General features: G+C 44.3%; 1 protein-coding gene across 1 annotated transcript; it reads right to left on the bottom strand.

Moving 5' to 3' along the window:
* Positions 1-3,193: 3,193 nt before the first annotated feature.
* Positions 3,194-22,130, bottom strand: LOC311099628 (T-complex protein 1 subunit theta). Its single transcript, XM_084140349.1, has 14 exons — positions 21,998-22,130; positions 19,337-19,427; positions 18,193-18,272; positions 17,575-17,724; positions 16,481-16,661; positions 12,132-12,193; positions 11,441-11,578; positions 11,059-11,237; positions 10,682-10,748; positions 9,638-9,725; positions 9,302-9,489; positions 9,016-9,180; positions 8,609-8,728; positions 3,194-3,503 (listed from the first exon to the last, which is right to left on the bottom strand). The coding sequence occupies exons 1-14, from the start codon at positions 22,055-22,057 to the stop codon at positions 3,432-3,434; spliced, it is 1,641 nt and encodes a 546-aa protein (XP_083996475.1). The 5' UTR covers positions 22,058-22,130; the 3' UTR covers positions 3,194-3,431.
* Between the last annotated feature and the right edge of the window lie 1,218 nt (positions 22,131-23,348).

Below are 23,348 nucleotides of genomic sequence, written 5' to 3'. Positions count from 1 at the left end.
ACCACTAAGCTACCTGCCGCCCCTTTATCCTCCCCTCAAGTGGGAGGATCAACACACAGAGTACACCACAGAGTATGCCACAGAGTACGTGTAGTATCTGCACAAGTACAATGTAATTACTAGGTGTTACACAGGATTAAGCTATTCAAAATGAAGTGTATCTTGAGGGGTACTTAAAATGAATGTGTACGTACAGTGCCTTCAGAAAGTATTCATACCCCTTGACTTACGCGACATTTTGTCAGCCTGAATTCAAAATGGATTAAATCGTTTTTTTTTCTTCTTACCCATCTACACACAATACCCCATAATGACAAAGTGAAAACATGTTTTTTGACATTTTTGCATATTGATTGAAAATTGAAATGCATAAATATCTATTTACATAAGTATTCACACTCTTGGAGTCAATACAATGTAGAAGCACATTTGGCAGTGATTACAGCTGTGAGTCTTTCTGGGTAAGTCTCTAAGAGCTTTGCACACCTGGATTGTACAATATTTCAAGCTCTGTCAAATTGGTTGTTGATCAGTGCTAGATAACCATTTTCAGGTCTTGCCAAGTAGATTTAAGTCAAAACTGTAACTCGGCCACTCAGGAACATTCACTGTCTTCTTGGTAACAACTCCAGTGTAGATTTGGCCTTAGATTTGGTGTTTTTAGGTTGTTGTCCTGTTGAAAGGTGAATTGATCTCAGTGTCTGGTGGAAAGCAGTCTGAACCATGTTTCCCTCAAGGATTTTGCCTGTGCTTAGCTCCATTCAGTTTATTTTAGGTCGTTGTCACAAAGGTTGCGTGTTCGAATCTCATCATGGAAAACATTTTAGCTAATTAGCAACTTTTCAACTACTTACTACTTTTTAGCTACTTTGCAACTACCTAGCATATTAGCTAACCCACCCCTAACCCTTTTAGCTAACCCTAACCCTTTTAGATAACCTTTCCGCTAACCCTATTCCTAACCTTAACCCTTTAACCTAACTCCTAAACTTAACCCTAAACTTAAGCCTAGCTAACATTAGTGTTAGCCACCTAGCTAACATTAGCCACAAATTGGAATTCGTAACATATCATACATTTCGCAAATATTTAACATATTGTAAGTTTGCAAATTCGTAACATATAATACAAAATATAAAGCCAACATGGAATTTTTTTTTACGATTTTACTGAGTTACAGTTCATATAAGGAAATCAGTTGATTGAAATAAATTCATTAGGCCCTAATCTATGTATTTCACATGACTGGGCAGGGGCACAGGCATGGGTGGGCCTGGGAGGGCATAGGCTCACCCACTGGGGCACCAGCCCAGCCCAGCCAATCAGAATTCGTTTTTCCCCACAAAAGGGCTTTATTACAGACAGAAATACTCCTGTTTCGTCAGCTGTCCGGTTGGCTGGTCTCAGATGATCCCGCGGGTGAAAAAGCCGGATGTAGAGGTCCTGGGCTGGCGTGGTTACACGTGGTCTGCGGTTGTGAGGCCGGTTGGACGTACTGCAAAATTCTCTAAAACGACATGGTAGAAAAATTAACATTAAATTCTCTGGCAAACGTTTCTGCAGTCAGAATGCCAATTGGATGCTCCCTCAAAACTTGACACATCTGTGGCATTGTGTTGTTTGACAAAACTGCACATTTTAGAGTGGCCTTTTATTGTCCCCAGGACAAGGTGCACCTGTGTAATGATCATGCTGATTAATCAGCTTCTTGATATTCCACACCCGTCAGGTGGATGGATTCACTTGGTAAGGGATAAATGATCACTAACAGGGATGTAAACAACTTTGTGCACAAATCTTTAGAGCAATAAGATTTTTGTGCGTAAGGAACATTTCCTGGGATGTTTTATTTCAGCTCATGAAACATGGGACTTTACATGTTGCGTTTATATTTTTTGTTCAGTTTTGGTGCGCATAGAATGTAATCATGAGTGCATTCAGATGCGTGGTCCGTGCAAACTTTCTTCACAATACAACAGTCATTCTGTTTGGACAATCCAGGGTATAATGTGATCTAGTATGTCTAAACTGTAGTCAAACAGTGACCAGAAATATTGACACTATATTACTTACGTTTTATATGGAAATGTGAAGTTCAAATTTGGACTCCCAGGTGTTTGGCTTGCTTGTATGACAAAGCGATATTTATAATCCTCTACGTCTCACCTTTCAAAATAAGAGTCCTCTTAATTTACATTCCCCTCACTCAGACAAAACATTTGCAAAAGTTGCCCAATTAGCAGGAGGGATGGGGGCATCTTAGTCACGTGAAGCGCAGAGCCTGAGATCTGACGTCATGTATAGCATGTTATGGTAGAGCCACTGAGCTCCGACGTCATGTATAGCATGTTATGGTAGAGCCACAGATCTGACGTCATGTATAGCATGTTATGTTAGAGCCACTGACCTCCGACGGCATGTATAGCATGTTATGGTAGAGCCACTGACCTCCGACGGCATGTATAGCATGTTATGGTAGAGCCACTGACCTCCGACGGCATGTTATGGTAGAGCCACTGACCTCCGACGGCATGTATAGCATGTTATGGTAGAGCCACTGACCTCCGACGGCATGTATAGCATGTTATGGTAGAGCCACTGACCTCCGACGTCATGTATAGCATGTTATGGTAGAGCCACTGACCTCCGACGGCATGTTATGGTAGAGCCACTGACCTCAGTTTAGGCACCTACTGTCCAAATGTGCCATTTTCAACCTGTATAGGGGTATGAGCGTAAAAGGGTTAAAGGCTCAAAAACTCGATTTTCCTGTTTATATATAATTTCCAGACCGAGGTCGGAAGAACTCTGAAAATGCCCGTTTAGTCTAAGAGCTGTTTGAAAAGATGGCCTGAAATTCCAGCCTGTTTTGGTGGGATGGCGTTTTGGCCTGCCTGGTGATCTCATTGGTCTATTAACTAAATTAGTTAATGAACCAATAAAGAACATTCCAAACCTCTGCCAATAAGAGCTCGTTTCCCCATTTCCCCCCGCCCACTCAGACCACTGACAGTCCTAGCAAAAAAAATTGCTTGAGAAATTACATTTAGCTAAGAAGCAGGTGTTTTCCCCCCCACACACAGTAAAGTACTTAGTTGTTACCCAGAAAATATTTGTTAGAAAATATTTGATATTAGGATAACAGCTGCTTTGGAACTATAAATGATTATAAATAAATAAATAATACAATAAATCAGGAAATGAAGTGCCTTTTATTTGGGAGGAGAACATAAAAAGCAATACAGTGCCATCACCAATCCATTCACGGTACAGCAACAATGCAGGATGGTGGCACCTACACAATACCAATACTCCAACGTTTTGGGCTTTAAATAAACAGAAAAAAAACCAGGGTGGAGAGGGGGGGTCATAGGGGTGATGGGGGCGGGGGGGTTAGGTGGTCAAAAGGTCAAAGGTTATAGAGGTCATGTTCAGTCCTCTTCGTCCCAGTCCTTCTTGCCTGTTGGGGCTTTGGGTCCCCCTGCCGGTTTGGCCATGATGATCTGAGGAACACACAGTCAGTCAGTCAGTCCACTAGCAACCATTCTGAACATTGTTGTTGACCTGGCTTCCTGTGAGCAAGCAGCATGCATCCACACACTGTGCCAGCACACACACACACACACACACACACAACTATTATTAGTTAAATCTGGATGTTTCACTCCCGGGATACCAGTGGTTAGCTTCAGTCAAAAACACGAGGAGTAAAAACAACCACATCTATACCACTGTTCTAAAACACACAACTACATACATAGCATGTCAAAAAACGCAGGCAGTGAATCCAGCGGGGACTGTGAAGACACACACCGGTACACACACACACACACACACACACAAGCAAGCACACCCACTCTACATTACAATATTGTTGTATGGTGGTATTTTATACATTTTGTATTGTAAATATGTGGTGTAATAATGTTATGATGTACTGTTTTATATGTAATGTAAGTGCTATGGGGATCCATAATAAACCCCAGGAAGAGTAGCTGCTGCCTTGGCAGGAACTAAACCCCAGGAAGAGTAGCTGCTGCCTTGGCAGGAACTAAATGGGGATCCATAATAAACCCCAGGAAGAGTAGCTGCTGCCTTGGCAGGAACTAATGGGGATCCATAATAAACCCCAGGAAGAGTAGCTGCTGCCTTGGCAGGAACTAAATGGGGATCCATAATAAACCCCAGGAAGAGTAGCTGCTGCCTTGGCAGGAACTAATGGGGATCCATAATAAACCCCAGGAAGAGTAGCTGCTGCCTTGGCAGGAACTAATGGGGATCCATAATAAACCCCAGGAAGAGTAGCTGCTGCCTTGGCAGGAACTAAAATGGGGATCCATAATAAACCCCAGGAAGAGTAGCTGCTGCCTTGGCAGGAACTAAATGGGGATCCATAATAAACCCCAGGAAGAGTAGCTGCTGCCTTGGCAGGAACTAAAATGGGGATCCATAATAAACCCCAGGAAGAGTAGCCGCTGCCTTGGCAGGAACTAATGGGGATCCATAATAAACCCCAGGAAGAGTAGCTGCTGCCTTGGCAGGAACTAATGGGGATCCATAATAAACCCCAGGAAGAGTAGCTGCTGCCTTGGCAGGAACTAAATGGGGATCCATAATAAACCCCAGGAAGAGTAGCCGCTGCCTTAGCAGGAACTAATGGGGATCCATAATAAACCCCAGGAAGAGTAGCTGCTGCCTTGGCAGGAACTAATGGGGATCCATAATAAACCCCAGGAAGAGTAGCTGCTGCCTTGGCAGGAACTAATGGGGCTCCATAATAAACCCCAGGAAGAGTAGCTGCTGCCTTGGCAGGAACTAATGGGGCTCCATAATAAACCCCAGGAAGAGTAGCTGCTGCCTTGGCAGGAACTAATGGGGCTCCATAATAAACCCCAGGAAGAGTAGCTGCTGCCTTGGCAGGAACTAATGGGGATCCATAATAAACCCCAGGAAGAGTAGCTGCTGCCTTGGCAGGAACTAATGGGGATCCATAATAAACCCCAGGAAGAGTAGCCGCTGCCTTGGCAGGAACTAATGGGGATCCATAATAAACCCCAGGAAGAGTAGCCGCTGCCTTGGCAGGAACTAATGGGGATCCATAATAAACCCCAGGAAGAGTAGCTGCTGCCTTGGCAGGAACTAATGGGGAACCATAATAAACCCCAGGAGTAGGGCGCGAACAAAAGTTCACATACCCAGCTGCTCTCCTGGAGGTATTATGTTTATCAGAACATGTGGTCGGACGGCTCTCCAACATGTGGTCGGACGGCTCTCCAACATGTGGTCGGACGGCTCTCCAACATGTGGTCGGATGGCTCTCCAACATGTGGTCGGACGGCTCTCCAACATGTGGTCGGACGGCTCTCCAACATGTGGTCGGACGGCTCTCCAACATGTGGTCGGACGGCTCTCCAACATGTGGTCGGATGGCTCTCCAACATGTGGTCGGACGGCTCTCCAACATGTGGTCGGACAGCTCTCCAACATGTGGTCGGACGGCTCTCCAACATCTTGAAAGTGGCCTACAGTATTATTTGATGTGACATTGTTTTGCGACTCAATACACAGGAAACACTGTAGTCATCTCCGTCACCTCCGACCTTCAAAAACCGAACTTAAGACATTAAGACGTGACCTTTAAAATCAGATAAATGTCTTTAAGACTAAGGAACCGCAGACACCCTGTGAGTGAGTGAGTGTTTCCTTGCCATTTTCCCATCACACACACACAGTGAGTGTTTGCGTGCCGTGCAGTTTCCCCCCCCATCACACACAGTGAGTGTTTGCGTGCCGTGCAGTTTCCCCCCCCATCACACACAGTGAGTGTTTGCGTGCCGTGCAGTTTCCCCCATCACACACAGACGGGTCCGTTCCCAGCTCCAGCAGCACCTGTCAGTGTAGTGTGTATTCTGTCCTGTCCAGGAAGGACAGGTTAGTGGTGTGTATCAAAGTGTTCAGGCTCTTCTCCCTCATCCTTGTCCCAGTGGCCTTGCTGTTTAGGAGCCCGGGGCCCCCCCGCTGGCTTAGCCATGATAATCTACCCACACACACACAGACCCCCCCAAAACGCACAAACAAATGATGAACAAACATTTTAGCATCCATCTTTGCTGATGAGAATTAAGTGAATATAGCAATTAAAAAAAAACCTGAGGAAAAAAAATGTTTACTCCGGCTGACCTGCAACGAGAAGATTATTGCGTGTGTACCTGGTCCACTCGGAGCACGGTGATCGCAGTAGGGACGTGCACGTTTCCCTTTCAAAAGAGACACTTGAAAACCCCACCTCTTTAAAGGAATACCTGGGATAGGATAAAGTAATCCTTCTACCCCCCCCTTACCCCACCCCCCAAAAAAATAAATATATATATTGTAAAGTGGTTGTCCCACTGCCTATCGTAAGGTGAATGCACCAATTTGTAAGTCGCTCTGGATAAGAACGTCTGCTAAATGACGAAAACGTAAAAACGTAAAGAAATGTTGATACAGTATCTAGATACATGGGCTCTGATACGATATCGGAACTACACGTTTAGTTTGAAAAGACAGTTTGGTTAGAGGAACGAGTCGATGGGATTCGGTTCAATGTGATCCGATGCACTAACATTTGTCGCATTAACACATTCATTTTCCATTCAAATTTTTTTTTTTTTATGTCCTGCTGGTGGAGCCCATGAACCGACACATGTAAATGATGTCTATGGCGTAAGTAGACACCAGAGCTGCATCATGCAAGGGAGAATCAACCACCTCACTACCAGACTGTATTTATGTATACTTTGACCCCCCCCCCCCAATCTGAAATTACCCACTCAATTTTGCAGATTAAACACGTTTGAGCAAGTAATGTATCAATATTTAGTTGTAAAATATTTGCTATGACATAGCCAATGAATATAGCGCAACTTTGGATTTCACCCCCCCCGTCTCAAAATCTATTTGTTTAGACCTTCTCTGCTTGGAACATGCAGTGGGGCTCAAAAAAAGTGATCTCCATCCTCGTTATGAAATTATCAACTTTACCCTGAATATCTAAGAATTACCATATACATGACACATTTTATGTGTCACATGAGCCGAATACAACAGGTTTAGACCTTAACGTGAAATACTTACTTACAAGCAGTTAAGAAAATAGAGTTAAGAAAAATATTTACGAAATAAACTAAAGTAAAAGCTAAAATAACAGTACCGAGGCTATATACAGGGGGTACCGGTACCGAGTCAATGTGGGGGGGGTACAGGTTAGTCGAGGTAATTTGTACATGTAGGTAGGGGTAAAGTGACTATGCATAGATAATAAACAGAGTAGCAGCAGTGTAAAAACAAAGGGGGGGTCAATGCAAATAGTCCGGGTAGCCATTTGATTAGCTGTTCAGGAGTCTTATGGCTTGGGGGTAGAAGCTGTTGAGAAGCCTTTTGGACCTAGACTTGGCGCTCCGGTACCTCTTGCCGTGTGGTAGCAGAGAGAACAGTCTATGACTAGGGTGGCTGGAGTCTTTGACAATTTTTTGGGGCCTTCCTCTGACACCGCCTGGTATAGAGGTACTGGATGGCAAAACTATTGCCGATGGTGAACCTGAACAATCAAAATAACATTATTATAAGCCCCGATCACCAGGTAAGGCTACAGCCAGGTGAGTCGTCTCCGTTGGCGTACTTTTATCCCAGTGAAAACACTTTCAACAGCGCAATAGATAACAATAACCTAGCAAATTACATTGGGTTGTCACTTAACTAAAGCCGAATATTGCACAAGCCATTTTACTAATTTGACTACGCCGATATTTCGAGGTTGTTCTGCAGGCAAAGAAAAAAAAACAGGACGCGTCAGTATTTTGAAAGCTACAAAGTAATATGCAACAAAAAAAACGGCGATTCTTAGCTTTTGAAATCGATTTTTCTACCGATGCATGCTATATTTGGGTCGTTGTGAGTCCCGCGGACCGACGCACCCAATTAAAGTATCTGAAACATTTGAACCGGCGACCGACGCGCATCGGTGAATCGTTACATCCCTAGATAGCAGCGTTGGTAGCTAGTTTGATGCCCCAGTGTGTGTGTGTGTGTACCTGGTCCACTCGGAGCACGGTGATAGCAGCGTTGGTAGCTAGTTTGATGCCCCAGTGTGTGTGTGTGTGTGTGTACCTGGTCCACTCGGAGCACGGTGATAGCAGCGTTGGTAGCTAGTTTGATGCCCCAGTGTGTGTGTGTGTGTGTGTACCTGGTCCACTCGGAGCACGGTGATAGCAGCGTTGGTAGCTAGTTTGATGCCCCAGTGTGTGTGTGTGTGTGTGTGTACCTGGTCCACTCGGAGCACGGTGATAGCAGCGTTGGTAGCTAGTTTGATGCCCCAGTGTGTGTGTGTGTGTGTGTGTACCTGGTCCACTCGGAGCACGGTGATAGCAGCGTTGGTAGCTAGTTTGATGCCCCAGTGTGTGTGTGTGTGTGTGTGTACCTGGTCCACTCGGAGCACGGTGATATCAGCGTTGGTAGCTAGTTTGATGCCCCAGTGTGTGTGTGTGTGTACCTGGTCCACTCGGAGCACGGTGATAGCAGCGTTGGTAGCTAGTTTGATGCCCCAGTGTGTGTGTGTGTGTGTGTGTACCTGGTCCACTCGGAGCACGGTGATGGCAGCGTTGGTAGCTAGTTTGATGCCCCAGTGTTTGACCAGGAAAGGCTCCAGGATCCCAGCCTCAAGCATGTCCTTCAGAGCAGCACCCTCTCCCTGTGAACACACACATTACCCACAACCCTTCAGCTTTGTACGTAACAATTAAAAAAACACACACATTGAAATCAACAGAAAGTCATTGTGTTCAGGTGCACTGGGTTTAAAATTTGCCCGAGTTGCCGGTAGAGCTTCTTTGGAAAAACCTCTGCCAACCTGGCCCACTGGGCAAACTAAACCAAGCGCACCTTCTCGTGTAAAAAGGAAGACAACATTGAAATCCAATAGGATCACTCTCTCACTCTCCCTCCCTCCCTCTCCCTCTCACTCTCCCTCTCCCTCACCTCGATGTCGAAGCCCATGTTCTTGTTGCCCTCATGGTGTACGGCGTACAGTTTGGAGATGAGCTCGTTTCCCTTGATGCCAGAGTTCTCTGCCAACGCTCTGGGCACCGCCTCGAACGCCTCCGCAAACTTCTTAATGGCGTACTGCTCCAGACCCGGACATGTCTAAGGGGGGGGGGGGGGCAGGCGAACTTGTTAATGGCATCCTGCTCCAGAACTGGACACAGTCGTACTAGTTGGTGTGTTTTTTTAAAAACGACTAAATGTGCACATTCGTTTTACGTACCTCTCCGTATGAAGTGATCTGTCTAGCCAATTCTATTTCTGTAGCGCCGGCCCCTGGCACCAGTCTCTTGTCTCTGACCAGAACCTTGAAGGTGTTGACCCCGTCGTCGATGGCCCTCTCTATGTCATCCATCCGGTTGTCGGTGGATCCTCTGATCACCAGGGTGGAGATGGCACCGTCTTCTTTCTCTGGGACGACGAGGAGAGAATGGAAAGAGAATGATTATGGAGATGGCGCCATTTGCAGACCGTGTGTCCATGGTTTCCTAATCTCACAGAAAATAAAAGCTTTAAAAAAAAAAAAGAGTGTTTAGTTGGGAACGTTTAGTGTTCTCACCGTGTTTGAAGACCACCACCTGAGTGTCCCCCACCTCGTCCAGGTAGACACTGTCACAATGGCCCATCTCCTCTGGAGTGGGAGGGGTCTGGGGAAGGAGGAGGAAAAGGTCCGTTTCAGTTTGACTTGAAGAAGCACAACTTACATGAATTTATTTTTACACGTACAGGGTTTACTGAAACTCAGATGGATCGTCTGGGGCCAAGTTAACCTCCGCGTTAAGAAAGTCATGACCGTCGTGCTTTTAGGGAAAGAGGATCATTTTGTCCATGTATTAAACTGCGTTTGACCAAATCCTGGGTTGATTTAAAAATTAATTTAAAAAATGTAAACTGAAAAGCTCAGTTCTGGTGATTTTTTTTGCACACTGCTGCTACTCGCTGTTCATTATCTGTGCATAGTCACTTCACCCTTACCTACATGTACATATTATGCATAAATACAGATGCATATCTGTATTCCCAGTCACGTGAAATCCATCGAGTCGGGCCTAATGAATATATTTCAATTGACTGATTTCCTTATATGAACTTTAACTCAGTAAAATCTTTTTGAAATTGTTGCACGTTTATATATTTTTGTTCAGTGTAGTTTCTGGCTGCACCTCACAAAAATGATTGTTTAAAAATGTGCCAGTTAAATAAAAAAATGTGCCAGTTAAGTTAAAAAATGTGCCAGTTAAGTTAAAAAATGTGCCAGTTAAGTTTAAAAATGTGCCAGTTAAGTTTAAAAATGTGCCAGTTAAGTTTAAAAATGTGCCAGTTAAGATTAGAATTTTGATTACAACGGTCTCTAGTTGTTTTAACAGTATAGCCCAAAATGATGTTTTTTTTTTAGGTGAGATTTACTCAGGAAGCAATGCATTAATGCAGCACATGCATAACCTATAGACATAATGGTTTTAGTTTGTAAAAATGTTTTAATTTTGATGTACTCATTCAGGTTCACAGTGAGGACCTAACCGAGGTCCCCATACCAAACGCGATTGGGTACGAGAATACCGGTAGACCCGTACCGCCACCCTGTCCGTCAGGGGGAACTCACCAGTCTAGGCAGGGCCACAGCTCCCACAGTCTTACACAGCCTCCTCAGGTCCCATTTAGAGTTCAGCCTGCGGGAGACAGCGTTAGTAACAACACAGAGACTGGGTTCTAAAAAAGGACCAACAGCTTCTGCTTCTAGTATATTTAGATCAGTGGTTCCCGAACACCCCCCGATAAGACCTACCAGATACCCCATGTAACCGCTCGTCTAAAATCCTCACGATCGAGTTAATCTCAACTGACAAAGGAACTATAGCAGATGGTCTTAGAATGTTTTTTTTTTTTTTTTTTAGGAATGAAGTGGTCTGAAATTAAAAAAATGGGTACGAGTGAGTAAGTGCATGCGTGTCTGTCGGTCTGCGTCCATCGCTCCCCTACCTGACGACCATGAGCTGGTACTTGTTGGCGTAGTGCAGTGCCATGTCTGCCACTTTGCCACCGGTCACCACCACGTTGGCGCCAGCCTCAGCGATGGCTTTCACCTGCGCTTCCATCATATCCTCCTCCCCCTTACTGAAGTTAAGGAGCTCCTCCGCATTATTTATCAACACTGTACCCTACGGAGGAGGGAGGGGAGGGGAGAGCAGGTCAACATCATATCCTCCTCTCCCTTACTGAAGTTAAGAAGCTCCTCCGCATTATTTATCAACAATGTACCCTGGGGAGGGAGAGCGAGCGCTAGAGAGAGAGCGCGCGCTCGAGGGGGAGGGAGAGCGAGCGCTAGAGAGAGAGAGAGGGGTAACATTTATTTCCGTCCCACCTTGGTTTCTGTGACCATGCAGTCGAAGGGGCAGGAGAAGACTGCGATCTTGGCGTCTTTGATTGACGTGACATCTCCCTCAGTCTCCTTCTTGAACACCATCCCATGGAGCACTGAGGACGAAGTCAGCCCACAGCCCTGCACACACACACACCAGTGGTCGCATTAACGCAGATAAAACGCATAAAGAAATATCTTGCTGTGTTTTGTAAACGCACATCTAAAAATGCCATTGTAATTTCCGCTCAGCATCAGACTAAAATGGTGTGCTTCAGTTGCACTTCTAAACTCCACTGAGAATTCACCAACGGTCATTCTGTCAGCAGACAGCTCTCCGACTGACGTCTAGCTACTTTTCTCAGTGGCCTACTTTTCTCCGGTAAAATGCGCGATTAACTTCAAGCAAAACACGATGGCCATTCATCTTTTTCGCAAAAAAAACAACAACAAAAAAAACATTTACTTGTGGCTGCTAGCCAAATGTTCTGCTGAATGTGTTGCACTAATGTATTTTCGCACGTCCCTGCACGTCCCTGATCATTCTACCGAAGCAAAAAGAAAAGGCTTGCTTTTCAAAATAAAACACTGCTGATGTGATATACACACAGATTGACAAAAGCAACACACGGGCAGACAGGTTTGGCTAGCAGCCCACGTAGAGAAGAGTGCTGCAGCAGTAGAGGAGACTCACCAGGATCTTGCAGACTCTGACGTTGTCCACACTGAAGTTACCAGACTCTGGGAAGATGGAGACTAGAACAACACATCACCATTACAAATCAATTACCTTAAAATGATAAAAAGCATCATCAATATATTTATTTGATACATTGGTTTGTGCTTAGAAACGTTAATAGCCATCAAAATCCTTGTTGTTGTTTTCTTAATTCCTATCAAAGCCAAAATTGCAGTGACGCCAATTGGTTAGGGCCCGGAATAAATTAACACGGAAACACGATTTTTTAAAAAATATTTCTTTTATTTTACCTTTATTTAACTAGGCAAGTCAGTTAAGAACACATTCTTATTTTCAATGACGGCCTATACTGGCCAAACCCGGACGACGCTGGGCTAATTATGCGCCGCCCTGTGGGCAAAGTGCAAGAAAATGCTCTGCACAAAAACCTGTGCCTGATATTCGCATCTCTACAAACACACGTCCACAGCAAGTCAAATTCAAGGACTTAACTACTTTTTCAAGCACTAATATTTACCATACATTTCTAATAGTTCAGATTATGGAATTGTTTCTAGTCGCCACCAGCTGGCAGTATATCGCCACAACCTCATGAAGAATAACGTTATTTTTTATCACTACCTTACAAGTTCTACTCAATAATACGTGTTTCAATACGTGTACTGATTATGTAGTAATTTTTATTTAATTTTTTTAGTCATTTAGCAGACGCTCTTATCCAAAGCGACTTACAGGAGCCATTAGGGTTAAGTGCCTTGCTTAAGGGCACAGACAGATTTTTCACCTAGTCGGCTCGGGGATTAGAACCAGCGACCTTTCGGTTACTGGCACAACGCTCTTACCCACTAAGCTACCTGCCGCCCCAGTAGTGATGAGCAGAGTTTTGGGACACGCCTACTGGTGAACACACATTCCCTATTCACGTTACTACAGTTTTTGGGGCATTAGGGAATCTACTACTTAATAGCTACGAAAAAGCGTCATTTTTTTGCACCTTACATGGTGTGTGTTGGTTGGGTCCAGTGACGCAGTGGTAAAAAAAAAAGAAGGTTAAACTACACTGAACAAAACTATAGTGTTGGTCCCATGTTTCATGAGCTGAAATAAAAAGATCCCAGAAATTATCCATACGCACAAAAGACAGGATTTAATCTACAGTTGTCCGACATTTTAGCCATCGATGCGTCGTTTAGCCGAATCAGTTGCCTGGCAACCACAGAGCGACACGCGTGGAAAAATGCCGTTTATCGTATTTATCAAAAACTTTTACCATATTATATCATTTTCTGTCCTCTCATTTTAATTCAAGTACCAAACTTGAAAAACATTTCTGATTTTCAAAAGTATTACAGTACTTGAATTTCAGAGAGCCAAATTCAAGTACTTTAAGTACCCCGTGAATCATGAACACACTGAATTTAACTTGACACGTTTCACTGTATAATAAGGAAAGGGCAGGATGACTGCAATAAGGAATATAAACATAATGATCTGTATTTTCACTGTGGCAGTAAGGAGAAACACACTAGATCTATAACATCACAGATTGTGGTCACATACACATATTTAGCAGAGGTTATTGTGAGTGTAGCGAAATGCTTGTGTTCCTAGCTCCAAACAGCGCAGTAGTATCTAACAATTCACACAAATCTAAAAGTAAAAGAATGGAATTAAGAAATATATAAATATTAGGACGAGCAATGTCGGAGGCCACGCTGGTGGGAATTTAAGATCCCATCTCCTTGGAAACGCAGAACACCGATCGAGGAAGCCTTCTACAACTCAGAAGAATCACCTGAGAGGAACTTACAGTCATGCGTGCATAAATGTTTTGTGTATGGGTGGTCCCGGGGATCGAACCCACTACCCTTGGTGTTACAAGCGCCGTGCTCTACCAGCTGAGCTAAAGAGCTATAAAATCGAGCACACCGCCGTGCAAATCTCCACAGACAAACATTGGCAGTAGAACGGCCCGTACTGACTTTCAATGTGGCACCGTCATAGGATGCCATCTTTCCAACAAGTTAGTTTGTCACATTTCTGCCCTGCTAGAGCTGCCCCGGTCAACTGTAAGTGCTGTTATTGTGAAGTGGAAACGTCCAGGAGCAACAACCACTCCGCCAGCAAAACAAGCTCACAGAACTGGACCGCCAAGTGCTGAAGCGTGTAGAAATCGTCTGTCCTCGGTTGCAACATTCACTACCGAGTTCCAAACTGCCTCTGGAAGCAACGTCAGCACAAGAACTGTTTGTAGGGAGCTTCATGAAATGGGTTTCCAAGGCCGAGCAGCCGCACACAAGCCTAACATTACCATGCACAATGCCAAGCGTTGACTGGAGTGGTGTAAAGCGCTCTGCCATTGGACTCTGGAGCAGTGGAAACACGTTCTCTGGAGTGATGAATCACACTTCACCATCTGGCAGTCCAACGGACAAATCTTGGTTTGGCGGATGCCAGGAGAACGCTACCTGCCCGAATGCATAGTGCCAACTGTAAAGTTTGGTGGAGGAGGATTAATGGTCTGGGGCTGTTTTTCATGGTTCAGGCCCCTTAGTTACAGTGAAGGGGAATCTTAACGCTACAGCATACAATCACATTCTACACGATACTGTGCTTCCAACTTTGTGGCAACAGTTTAGGGAAGGCCCTTTCCTGTTTCAGCATTACAATGCCCCCGTGCAAAAAGCGAGGTCCATACAGAAACGATTTGTCGAGATCGGTGTGGAAGAACTTGACTGGCCTGCACAGAGCCCTGACCTCAACCCCATTGAACACCTTTGGGATGAATTGGAACGGCGACCGCGAGCCAGACTTAAAACGCCCAACATCCGTGCCCGACCTCACTAATGTTCGTGGCTGAATGGAAGCAAGTCCCCGCAGCAATGTTCGAACATCTAGTGGAAAGCCTTCCCAGAAGAGCGGAGGCCCATGATTTTGGAATGAGATGTTCGGCGAACAGGTGTCCACATACTTATCTTTGGCTACAGCAAAGAAAGTGGATAAATGAAGATGTTCACTGAAGCCCTTTATCTACTTCCCCCAGAGTCCGATGGATTTTTATTCATTTCATTTTTTTCCTCCCCAATTTTCGTGATATCCAATTGTCTCATTGCTGCAACTCCCTAACGAACCCGGGGAGAGGCCAAGGGCGAGAAACGCGTCCCTTTAACGGGGTGCTGGATCTGGTCTACTAAGTTTATTAACCTCAATTGAACCCCAAAAAATAAACAGCGAGTGCCTCACTTCCTCTTCCGTCTCTGACTGCAGCTTTTTGCCAGAGCCTTCACCTGGCGGACTGAGCCATGAAGCACATTAAAATAACAAACTGATGTTTTAGCACCCCCCCCCCCCCCCTTTTTTTTTACCAGCAAATTATCACCATAATCCACTGGAAAATGTGTTGAATGTCACCCTTTTAAGCGAGTGCAACAAAAAAAAAAGACTATAATATAAATAAAAGTGATATGGATTGCATTATAGAACACCCGCTCCCCAAAGATGAATGGTTTTGACCACTGGAAATATCAAAACGGTAAGAGTCAGACAAACGTCAACATGTCGTATAGGGACAGTTTAGCTGAGACTCATCTCTCGACAGGTAGGCTGGTAGTCTTTCTGAAATAACTACAGTATGCCTGCTTGACTCTCGAGTGGCGCAGTGGTCTAAGGCACTGCATCGCAGTGCTAGCTGTGCCACTAGAGATCCTGGTTCGAATCCAGGCTCTGTCGTAGCCGGCCGCGACCGGGAGACCCATGGGGCGGCGCACAATTGGCCCAGCGTCGTCCAGGGTAGGGGAGGGAATGGCCGGCAGGGGATGTAGCTCAGTTGGTAGAGCATGGCGTTTGCAACGCCAGGGTTGTGGGTTCGATTCCCACGGTGGGCCAGTATGAAAAATAAAAAGATAATGTAAGTCGCTCTGGATAAGAGCGTCTGCTAAATGACTAAAAAAATTAACTGAAATGGTGCTCACACAACTTTCATTAGCTAGCTAAGGTTAGCACGCTAGCTAGCGACACTGACGGCTGTAGTTCAATCCCGGTTCTGGAGGGCAGAAACACTTCTGGGTTTTGTTTACATTTACATTTTAGTCATTTAGCAGACGCACTTATCCAGAGCGACTTACAGGAGCAATTAGGGTTAAGTGCCTTGCTCAAGGGCACATCGACAGTTAACGGCACTGACCTGGTGTCCCAGGTCTGAATTATAAAGAGGACGAAGAAACCCCAGAAGTGTTTGGGCCTAACATTGAACACCTCTGCTCTAGATTTTTATTTATTTATTCATAAATAAAAATCGTCATCAATAAATGAATTCGCTCTTAAAATCTGTCCACGTCTCTTACCGCAGGCCTGGGCGATGAGGTTGGAGAGGAAGTCTTCGTTGCCGTACTGTTTGGACATGACGGCCGGGCGGATCATAGCAGCGGCCTCCTCTACATCGTGAAGGTTCTTGGCTGACGCGCACACGCACTCCGGGAGGATCTCCAGAGCCTTCTTCATCGCCAGCTCATAGCCCTCAATCACCTAGGAGAGACAGACACACGGGGTGTGTAAGAGATCTGCATTGCCACATACAGGACAGTGTGCGTGTTCCTACAGGTTCCAGGTTTATTTGACAAAAGGTAGCGAAAAAATTACAAATCATTGCGACATCTGTAATGGAAACGGCAGATAGGACATGTTCAAAAAGAGAACATTCCGGGGGTGGATTTTTCTTTTGTCAAGCATTCTTTATTTGCGACAAATGACGGAAACTGTGTTTTTTTCCCGGATAAACAATGATTGCCGAATACTTTTGAAGGTATGATGGGCACGTGATGTCAACGAGTAAACTATAAGCTCCACTCCACATTTAATTCTAAAAATGTCTACTGCTTGCAAAATCTATTTCCCCCCCACAAAATGTTTCGCTGCAGGACAAGGATTGTCCTGACTTTGAAGAATGCCTGAATTGCTTCGCCTTGCCTTTCTGGTTGGCTGGAAAGTTTGAACATCCAATTATTTCAGAGCTTCACCATGAAACGGACTGTGACGATACGTTGGCACATGAGAATTATTAGAATACGGCAAATATTAGTCAATTACTGCATTCCATCCATGCTGGTTTCACAGGCTACCGGAGACATGAAACAGATAGTTGGGAGGGCATACAGGCTGTCGACAATGTAGTAATGTGCAATTTGCCTAAATGGGTAATGGAAATACTTCAACCACTACATTTTTATTCGACACTGTAGGCTTTTACTAAAACATTTTATATTTTATTAGGTGTGACGTTATTACATCCAGCTGTTAAAAAATAAAAAATAAAATAAAAAGGCACAAGATGGTTAAATGGAGACGCAGGCAATCGTCACATCTATTTTCTATGCTAACTTTCTAAATGTCAACAACAAAATAACTTTACATGGTAATGAAACATAGCTAGTGTGGGTACCTCGGACACAGAAAGCCCCATGCGTAGAAGCTCCTCAGCCAGCTCCAGGAGAGCGCCAGCGAACACAAGGACAAAGTTGGTCCCATCCCCCACCTCCTGCTCCTGCATGTGGGACGCCATCACGATCATCTTGGCTGCCGGGTGCTGCACCTGGAGGAAGAACAACCACACACAGGGAACGGTTACATTATGAAGCCTTATGACGGGGCGGCAGGTAGCTTAGTGGTTAAGAGCGTTGTGCCAGTAACTGAAAGGTCGCTGGTTCTAATCCCGAGCCGACTAGGTGAAAAATCTGTCGATGTGCCCTTGAGCAAGGCACTTAACCCTAATTGCTCCTGTAAGTCGCTCTGGATAAGAGCGTCTGCTAAATGACTAAAATGTAAATGTAATTATGACCATTCCAGGGGTCTTCATCAAACTCCAGTCCATTAGAACTACTGGGTGAGCAGACTTGTCTGTTTCACCACCAGTTCTCAGGATGGTAGTGTGTGTGTGTGTGTTCTAGAATGTGTGTGTTCTGGTATATGTGGTGTGTGTGTGTTCTAGAATGTGTGTGTTCTAGAATGTGTGTGCTCTAGAATGTGTGTGCTCTAGAATGTGTGTGCACGAGTGTCTCACCTCGAGCTCTCTGAGGATGGTAGCAGCATCGTTAGTCACAAACAGCTTCTCCAGGTGGTTGATCACCATCTTGTTCATGCCTGAAGAATAAAGAGACAAACAATCTCAGTTTGAGGACAACGTATACACTAACAGACAGAGTCAGACAGACAAAGAGAGAAGACAGACAGGTCATACATTGGGTCCTTACAAGGGCTTCCGAGTGGCGCAGTGGTCTAAGGCACTGCATCTTAGTGCTAGAGGAGTCACTACAGACCCTGGTTTGATCCCGGGCTGTATCACAACCAGCCGTGATCGGAAGTCCCATAGGGCGCCGCACAATTGGCCCAGCGTCGTCCGGGTGAGGGTGAGGCCAGGCAGTCATTGCAAATAAGAATTTGTTCTTAACTGACTTGCCTAGTTAAATAAAGGTAATATAAAATAATGCACGTCCGTGCGCGCATGTTGATTTTGTCCATCCACACCAGACACGATCAGGACAAGCAGGTTGAAATATCAAAACAAACTCTGAACCAGCTATATTAATTTGGGGTCGAAACACATGAAACATTCATGGCCATTTAGCTAGCGGTTGCTAGCTAATTCGTCCTGGGATATAATTAAACATTGGGTTTTTATTTTACCTAAAATGCACACAGCCCCCCCCCCTTCTAACCCATTGAGTAACAAAATCGTGTGTTCTCTACTCCGACAATTAATCCACAGATGAAAGGGGGAACCTAGTTAGTTTCTAGTAATCTCTCCTTCTTTGGACTTTATATGGTGGTTGGCAACAAACTTTAAGGAGCATTACCACCACCTACTGGACTGGAGAGTGGACCTCAGTTCATCTTTCAATCACCCACGTGGGTATATGCTCCTAAAAATCAATGAGGAGATGGGAGAGGCGGGACTTGCAGAGCATCATGCCTCAAAAATAGAACCAAGTTCTATTTTAACGCCTGGCCACGCAGACGATCGTTGACGGCCGAGAGCAGTTTGGATGAAATTATTGAATGACGTGTAAATGTATTTTGCGCACGCCACGTGAGCGCTGTGGTCAGCATGTTAGGCTGTGTGTGTGGTCTAACATAACAGAGAAAGACAGACTGACAGGCAACCAGGCAGAGACAGACACACAGGGAGAGAGACAGCCGAGTCTTACCGTTGGGTCCGTAGGCCGTGCGTGTAGTCTGGGCCAGTTCCTTACAGGCTTGAATGTTCCTGAACACTGCCTCTTCCAGACCAGAGTAGTGCTGTGGGATGACCAAGCAAAAACAAACAACGGTACAGTCAGCACTTTTTTTTTTTTTACATTATTTCCCATGCCCAGTAAGAAAAAGTATGAAACATTTGTGCGCTCACTTCTGTAAGTGGTTCTAGATAACAGCATCTACTAAATGACACATGTATTGTAAAATGCTTATGCCATGATACAAATAAAGGGTACAGAAAATAACATTTCCAAAGCAAGGACAGTGAAATACTTGATTTGATTTTTAGAACAAACATTTGTACTAGTTGTGCATATTAGCTAACTATTTCCATTGAAGATTTAACTTCCTAATGGAACAATACCGGAGGCAAAAAAAACGGAATCTATGGATACATCTGAATTTAGCATTGCTGATTAATGTTAGTTCATTATTGTATCCATATAAAACCGGTTGACGCATAAATGTGAGCGTGAGACCTGCGGCTCTTTGAGGCAACGCCTTATTACGCACTAATCGGACCAATGGCGAAGCTAATCTGTGATGCTAGCTGGTTTGCCAGAAGATACCGAACCCTGCCCTTAAACTTGTTTACACTGAGCTGCACTGGGGTCTGAACGCAAATCATGGTTACATTAAGACACCGTGGAGGCTGCGCAAGATATGGATCAGAAAACCGTGGAGTAGAGAGCGCCATATTTATGATATGGCGCTCTCTACTGGTGATTTAGAGAATTACAAACATTTGTATTCTTGCTGCTTCCAACTCTTCCTAGGTAAATAATACTGACTGGTGCTTTTAATAGCCACATATGCTTTTAAACAAGGATAATAACAATGGGTTATATTTTAGTATCACTAAAAAGGTCACGTGATTAACTGTTTGAACTCAACGCAGGGTTGCATATTTTCGGTAACGTTCCCAAAATGTTCCTGAAATCCCGGTTGGGAGTTTCCTGAAATCAGAAGGGAATAAGCAGAGAATCTGGGAATCATCCAACCAGGATTTCTGTAACACCTGGGAATTCTGGGAAAGTTGGTGGAATTTTGCAACCCTAAACTCAAGCTGCCCTGGAGTTCATATTTATTGGATTAGATGGAAGGTAGTGGGTTCGATCCCCGGGACCACCCATACACAAAAATGTATGCACGCATGACTGTAAGTCAAGTCGCTTTGGATAAAAGCGTCTGCTAAATGGCATATTATTATTAAAACATAACTCATTGCTGGGATATGCCACTGTACTCCAAATTATGCCTTTATCCACACTGCTGAAATGCTTGATGTTTTCGTCCTCATGCTAACTAGCAGTAGACACGTTGAACAACAAAGGGATGAGCTGATTGGTTGACACTGCCATTCCAAAATGGCAGGGATGTAGCTCAGTTGGTAGAGCATGGTGTTTGCAACGCCAGGGTTGTGGGTTCGTTTCCCACAGGGGGCCAGTATGAAAAAATCTAAAAAATAATGTATGCACTAACTGTAAGTCGCTCTGGATAAGAGCGTCTGCTAAATGACAAAAAATGTAAAAGGTTGGCTATTGCTAGATAGCATGAGGATGAAAACGGCAGTTTTCATGGAGAACTAGCAGTATTTCAATTGTCGATGTACCAGTGTGGATAATGGTCAAATTTGGAGTACAGTTCCATTGGCGTCTTAACGTAACCATGATTGCGTTCTGAACCCAGTGCAGCTCAGTGTACGCCAGCGTAACTGTAGGGTCGGTATCTTCTGGCAACTAGCTGGCTAACTAGCTACTAATCAAATTCCTTAACGTTAGCAAGGTGGCTATTAACGTTAGCTGGCTGAGGATGCTAACCATCGAAGGGAGCAAGTCAATTGTAGCTAAACCACTCCCAAAATCATATTTTAACCCTAACCCCACTGCTAACATTACGCCTAAACTTAAATTAAGAACAAAAAGCTCATTTTAGTTTTCATGAATTTTTAGGATAGCCAATTTTGACTTTGTGGCGGTTGTAACTAACTTTAAGTGACAACCTCATCTTAGGTCACTACAGTAGCTAACACCTACGCAGTGACAAAAAAAAAACACAATTGTAGCTATCTAATAGCTGCAGATAAAACGTCAACAGTATCCGGACTACTTTCTTTAAATGATTTTAGTGGTCATCTAAATATATCGACAAGACAGACGAGTATCTAGTTAGTTCATCTTTGTATGAATGAATGAAAGATAGTCCGCATGGGATGCTAGTTGACTACCGTTAACTATGCTACCGAAAATCATTGCCGTTGACTAGCCAGTGAAGATGCTGAGGCTAGCTAGCTAGCACATCATAGCAACCAACCACATGTTGGCAATGCGTAAACACATTTTATCCCATCAACTACATACATAGAAAAATAAACTTTCCACGACATTTCAACTGAGACATTAAGCAATTTCCAAAGCGAGATGAAAAGTGCCTCGGGTATCGAGGTTTGATGCAAAAGGCGGGGAGGAAAAAAATATTTTGCGGCCTAAGCGGCTTTCTAGAACTCTCCACATGACTTGACACAGTGCGTGACTGAGCTTCCCCTTGCCCAGTCGCAGTACCACTCTTTGCTTTAGATTTTGGGTTTATTTTTAACGTTTTGTCGGTCTTACCTTTGCGCCATCCTTCAACATTTGGGCGAAGCCCGGTGCTTTCGGTACGTGCATAGCCATTTTTCTGTTGTTTAGCAGCCCCTGTATCCAAGAGAAGGTGGCGGCAGCGTGGGGTTCGGCAGTTGCACAAAGCCAGAAGAGAGAAAGGGAGGAGCTCTGTCAAAAAGGCGTCCACAACTACGGAGGGATGCAGAGGACATACATTACATTAGGCGTTTTCGAATAAATAAATAAATAAAAGTGTTTGCTGTGAACTCAACATAGGTGGGGCACACTGCTCTTTCTGACTGTCATTGTTAATACAGACGGTCCATACATGTTAACAACTATTGTTTTATGGACACAATCTGTCGTTTTCCAGTAAGCTAATTTCAACAAAAAAAATCCAACTATGGATGGACGGATGAATGTACAAATGAATCAAAATCAGATCAAAGTGTATTGTTCGCATTCACAGTTTAGCAGATGTTATAGCGGGTGCAGCTAGCTAGCTCCTATCAAGTACACAAATTATTAATCAAGAAAGGTAGGAACGAATGTAATTAACAACCAAAATAGCACTGTAACAGTAATCCAGATGCAATATATACGCCTCCTGAGTGGCGCAGTGGTCTAAGGCACTAACTGTGCCACTAGAGATCCTGGTTCGAATCCAGGCTCTGTCGCAGCTGGCCGCGACCAGGAGACTCATGGGCGGCGCACAATTGGCCTAGTGTCGTCCAGGGTAGGGGAGGGAATGGCCAGCAGGGATGTAAAAAAAAAGAAATGTATTCACTAACTGTAAGTCGCTCTGGATAAGAGCAAATGTACACCGGATGAATTTACATAAGATATACTAAGAATGGTATGTACAGCAATAGATATATTAGAGTGAGCTATGTCAAGAATCCAGTATATAAATACATTTGTGGTGTGTGTAAACAGTGTAACTGAAATGAAGTATTAGAATGAGCCCTCTCCTCTTCTCTCTATACCCCAAGTCACTCAGCTCTGTCATATCCTCACATGGTCTCTCCTATCATTGCTAAGCGGATGACACTCAACTACTTTTCTCCTTCCCCCCCAGATGGTGACAAGAGCGTGCACTTACAGTCATGCGTGCATACATTTTTTGTGTATGGGTGGTCCCGGGGTCGAACCCACTACCTTGGCGTTACAAGCGCCGTGCTCTATCAGCTGAGCTACAGAGGACCACATCAAGGCAAAGGGTGGCTATTTGAAGAATCTCAAATATATATAATATATAATATAATATGATTTGTTTAACAATTTTTTGGTTACTACATGATTCCATATGTGTTATTTCACAGTTTTGATGTCTTCACTATTATTCTACAATGTAGAAAATAGT

This window comes from Coregonus lavaretus, assembly GCF_964263955.1.
Source record: "Coregonus lavaretus genome assembly, chromosome: 24".
In the NCBI taxonomy this organism is placed as follows: Eukaryota; Metazoa; Chordata; class Actinopteri; order Salmoniformes; family Salmonidae; genus Coregonus; species Coregonus lavaretus.
The sequence above is the reverse complement of the archived record's forward strand: the minus strand, read 5'-3'. Positions and strand labels throughout refer to the sequence as shown.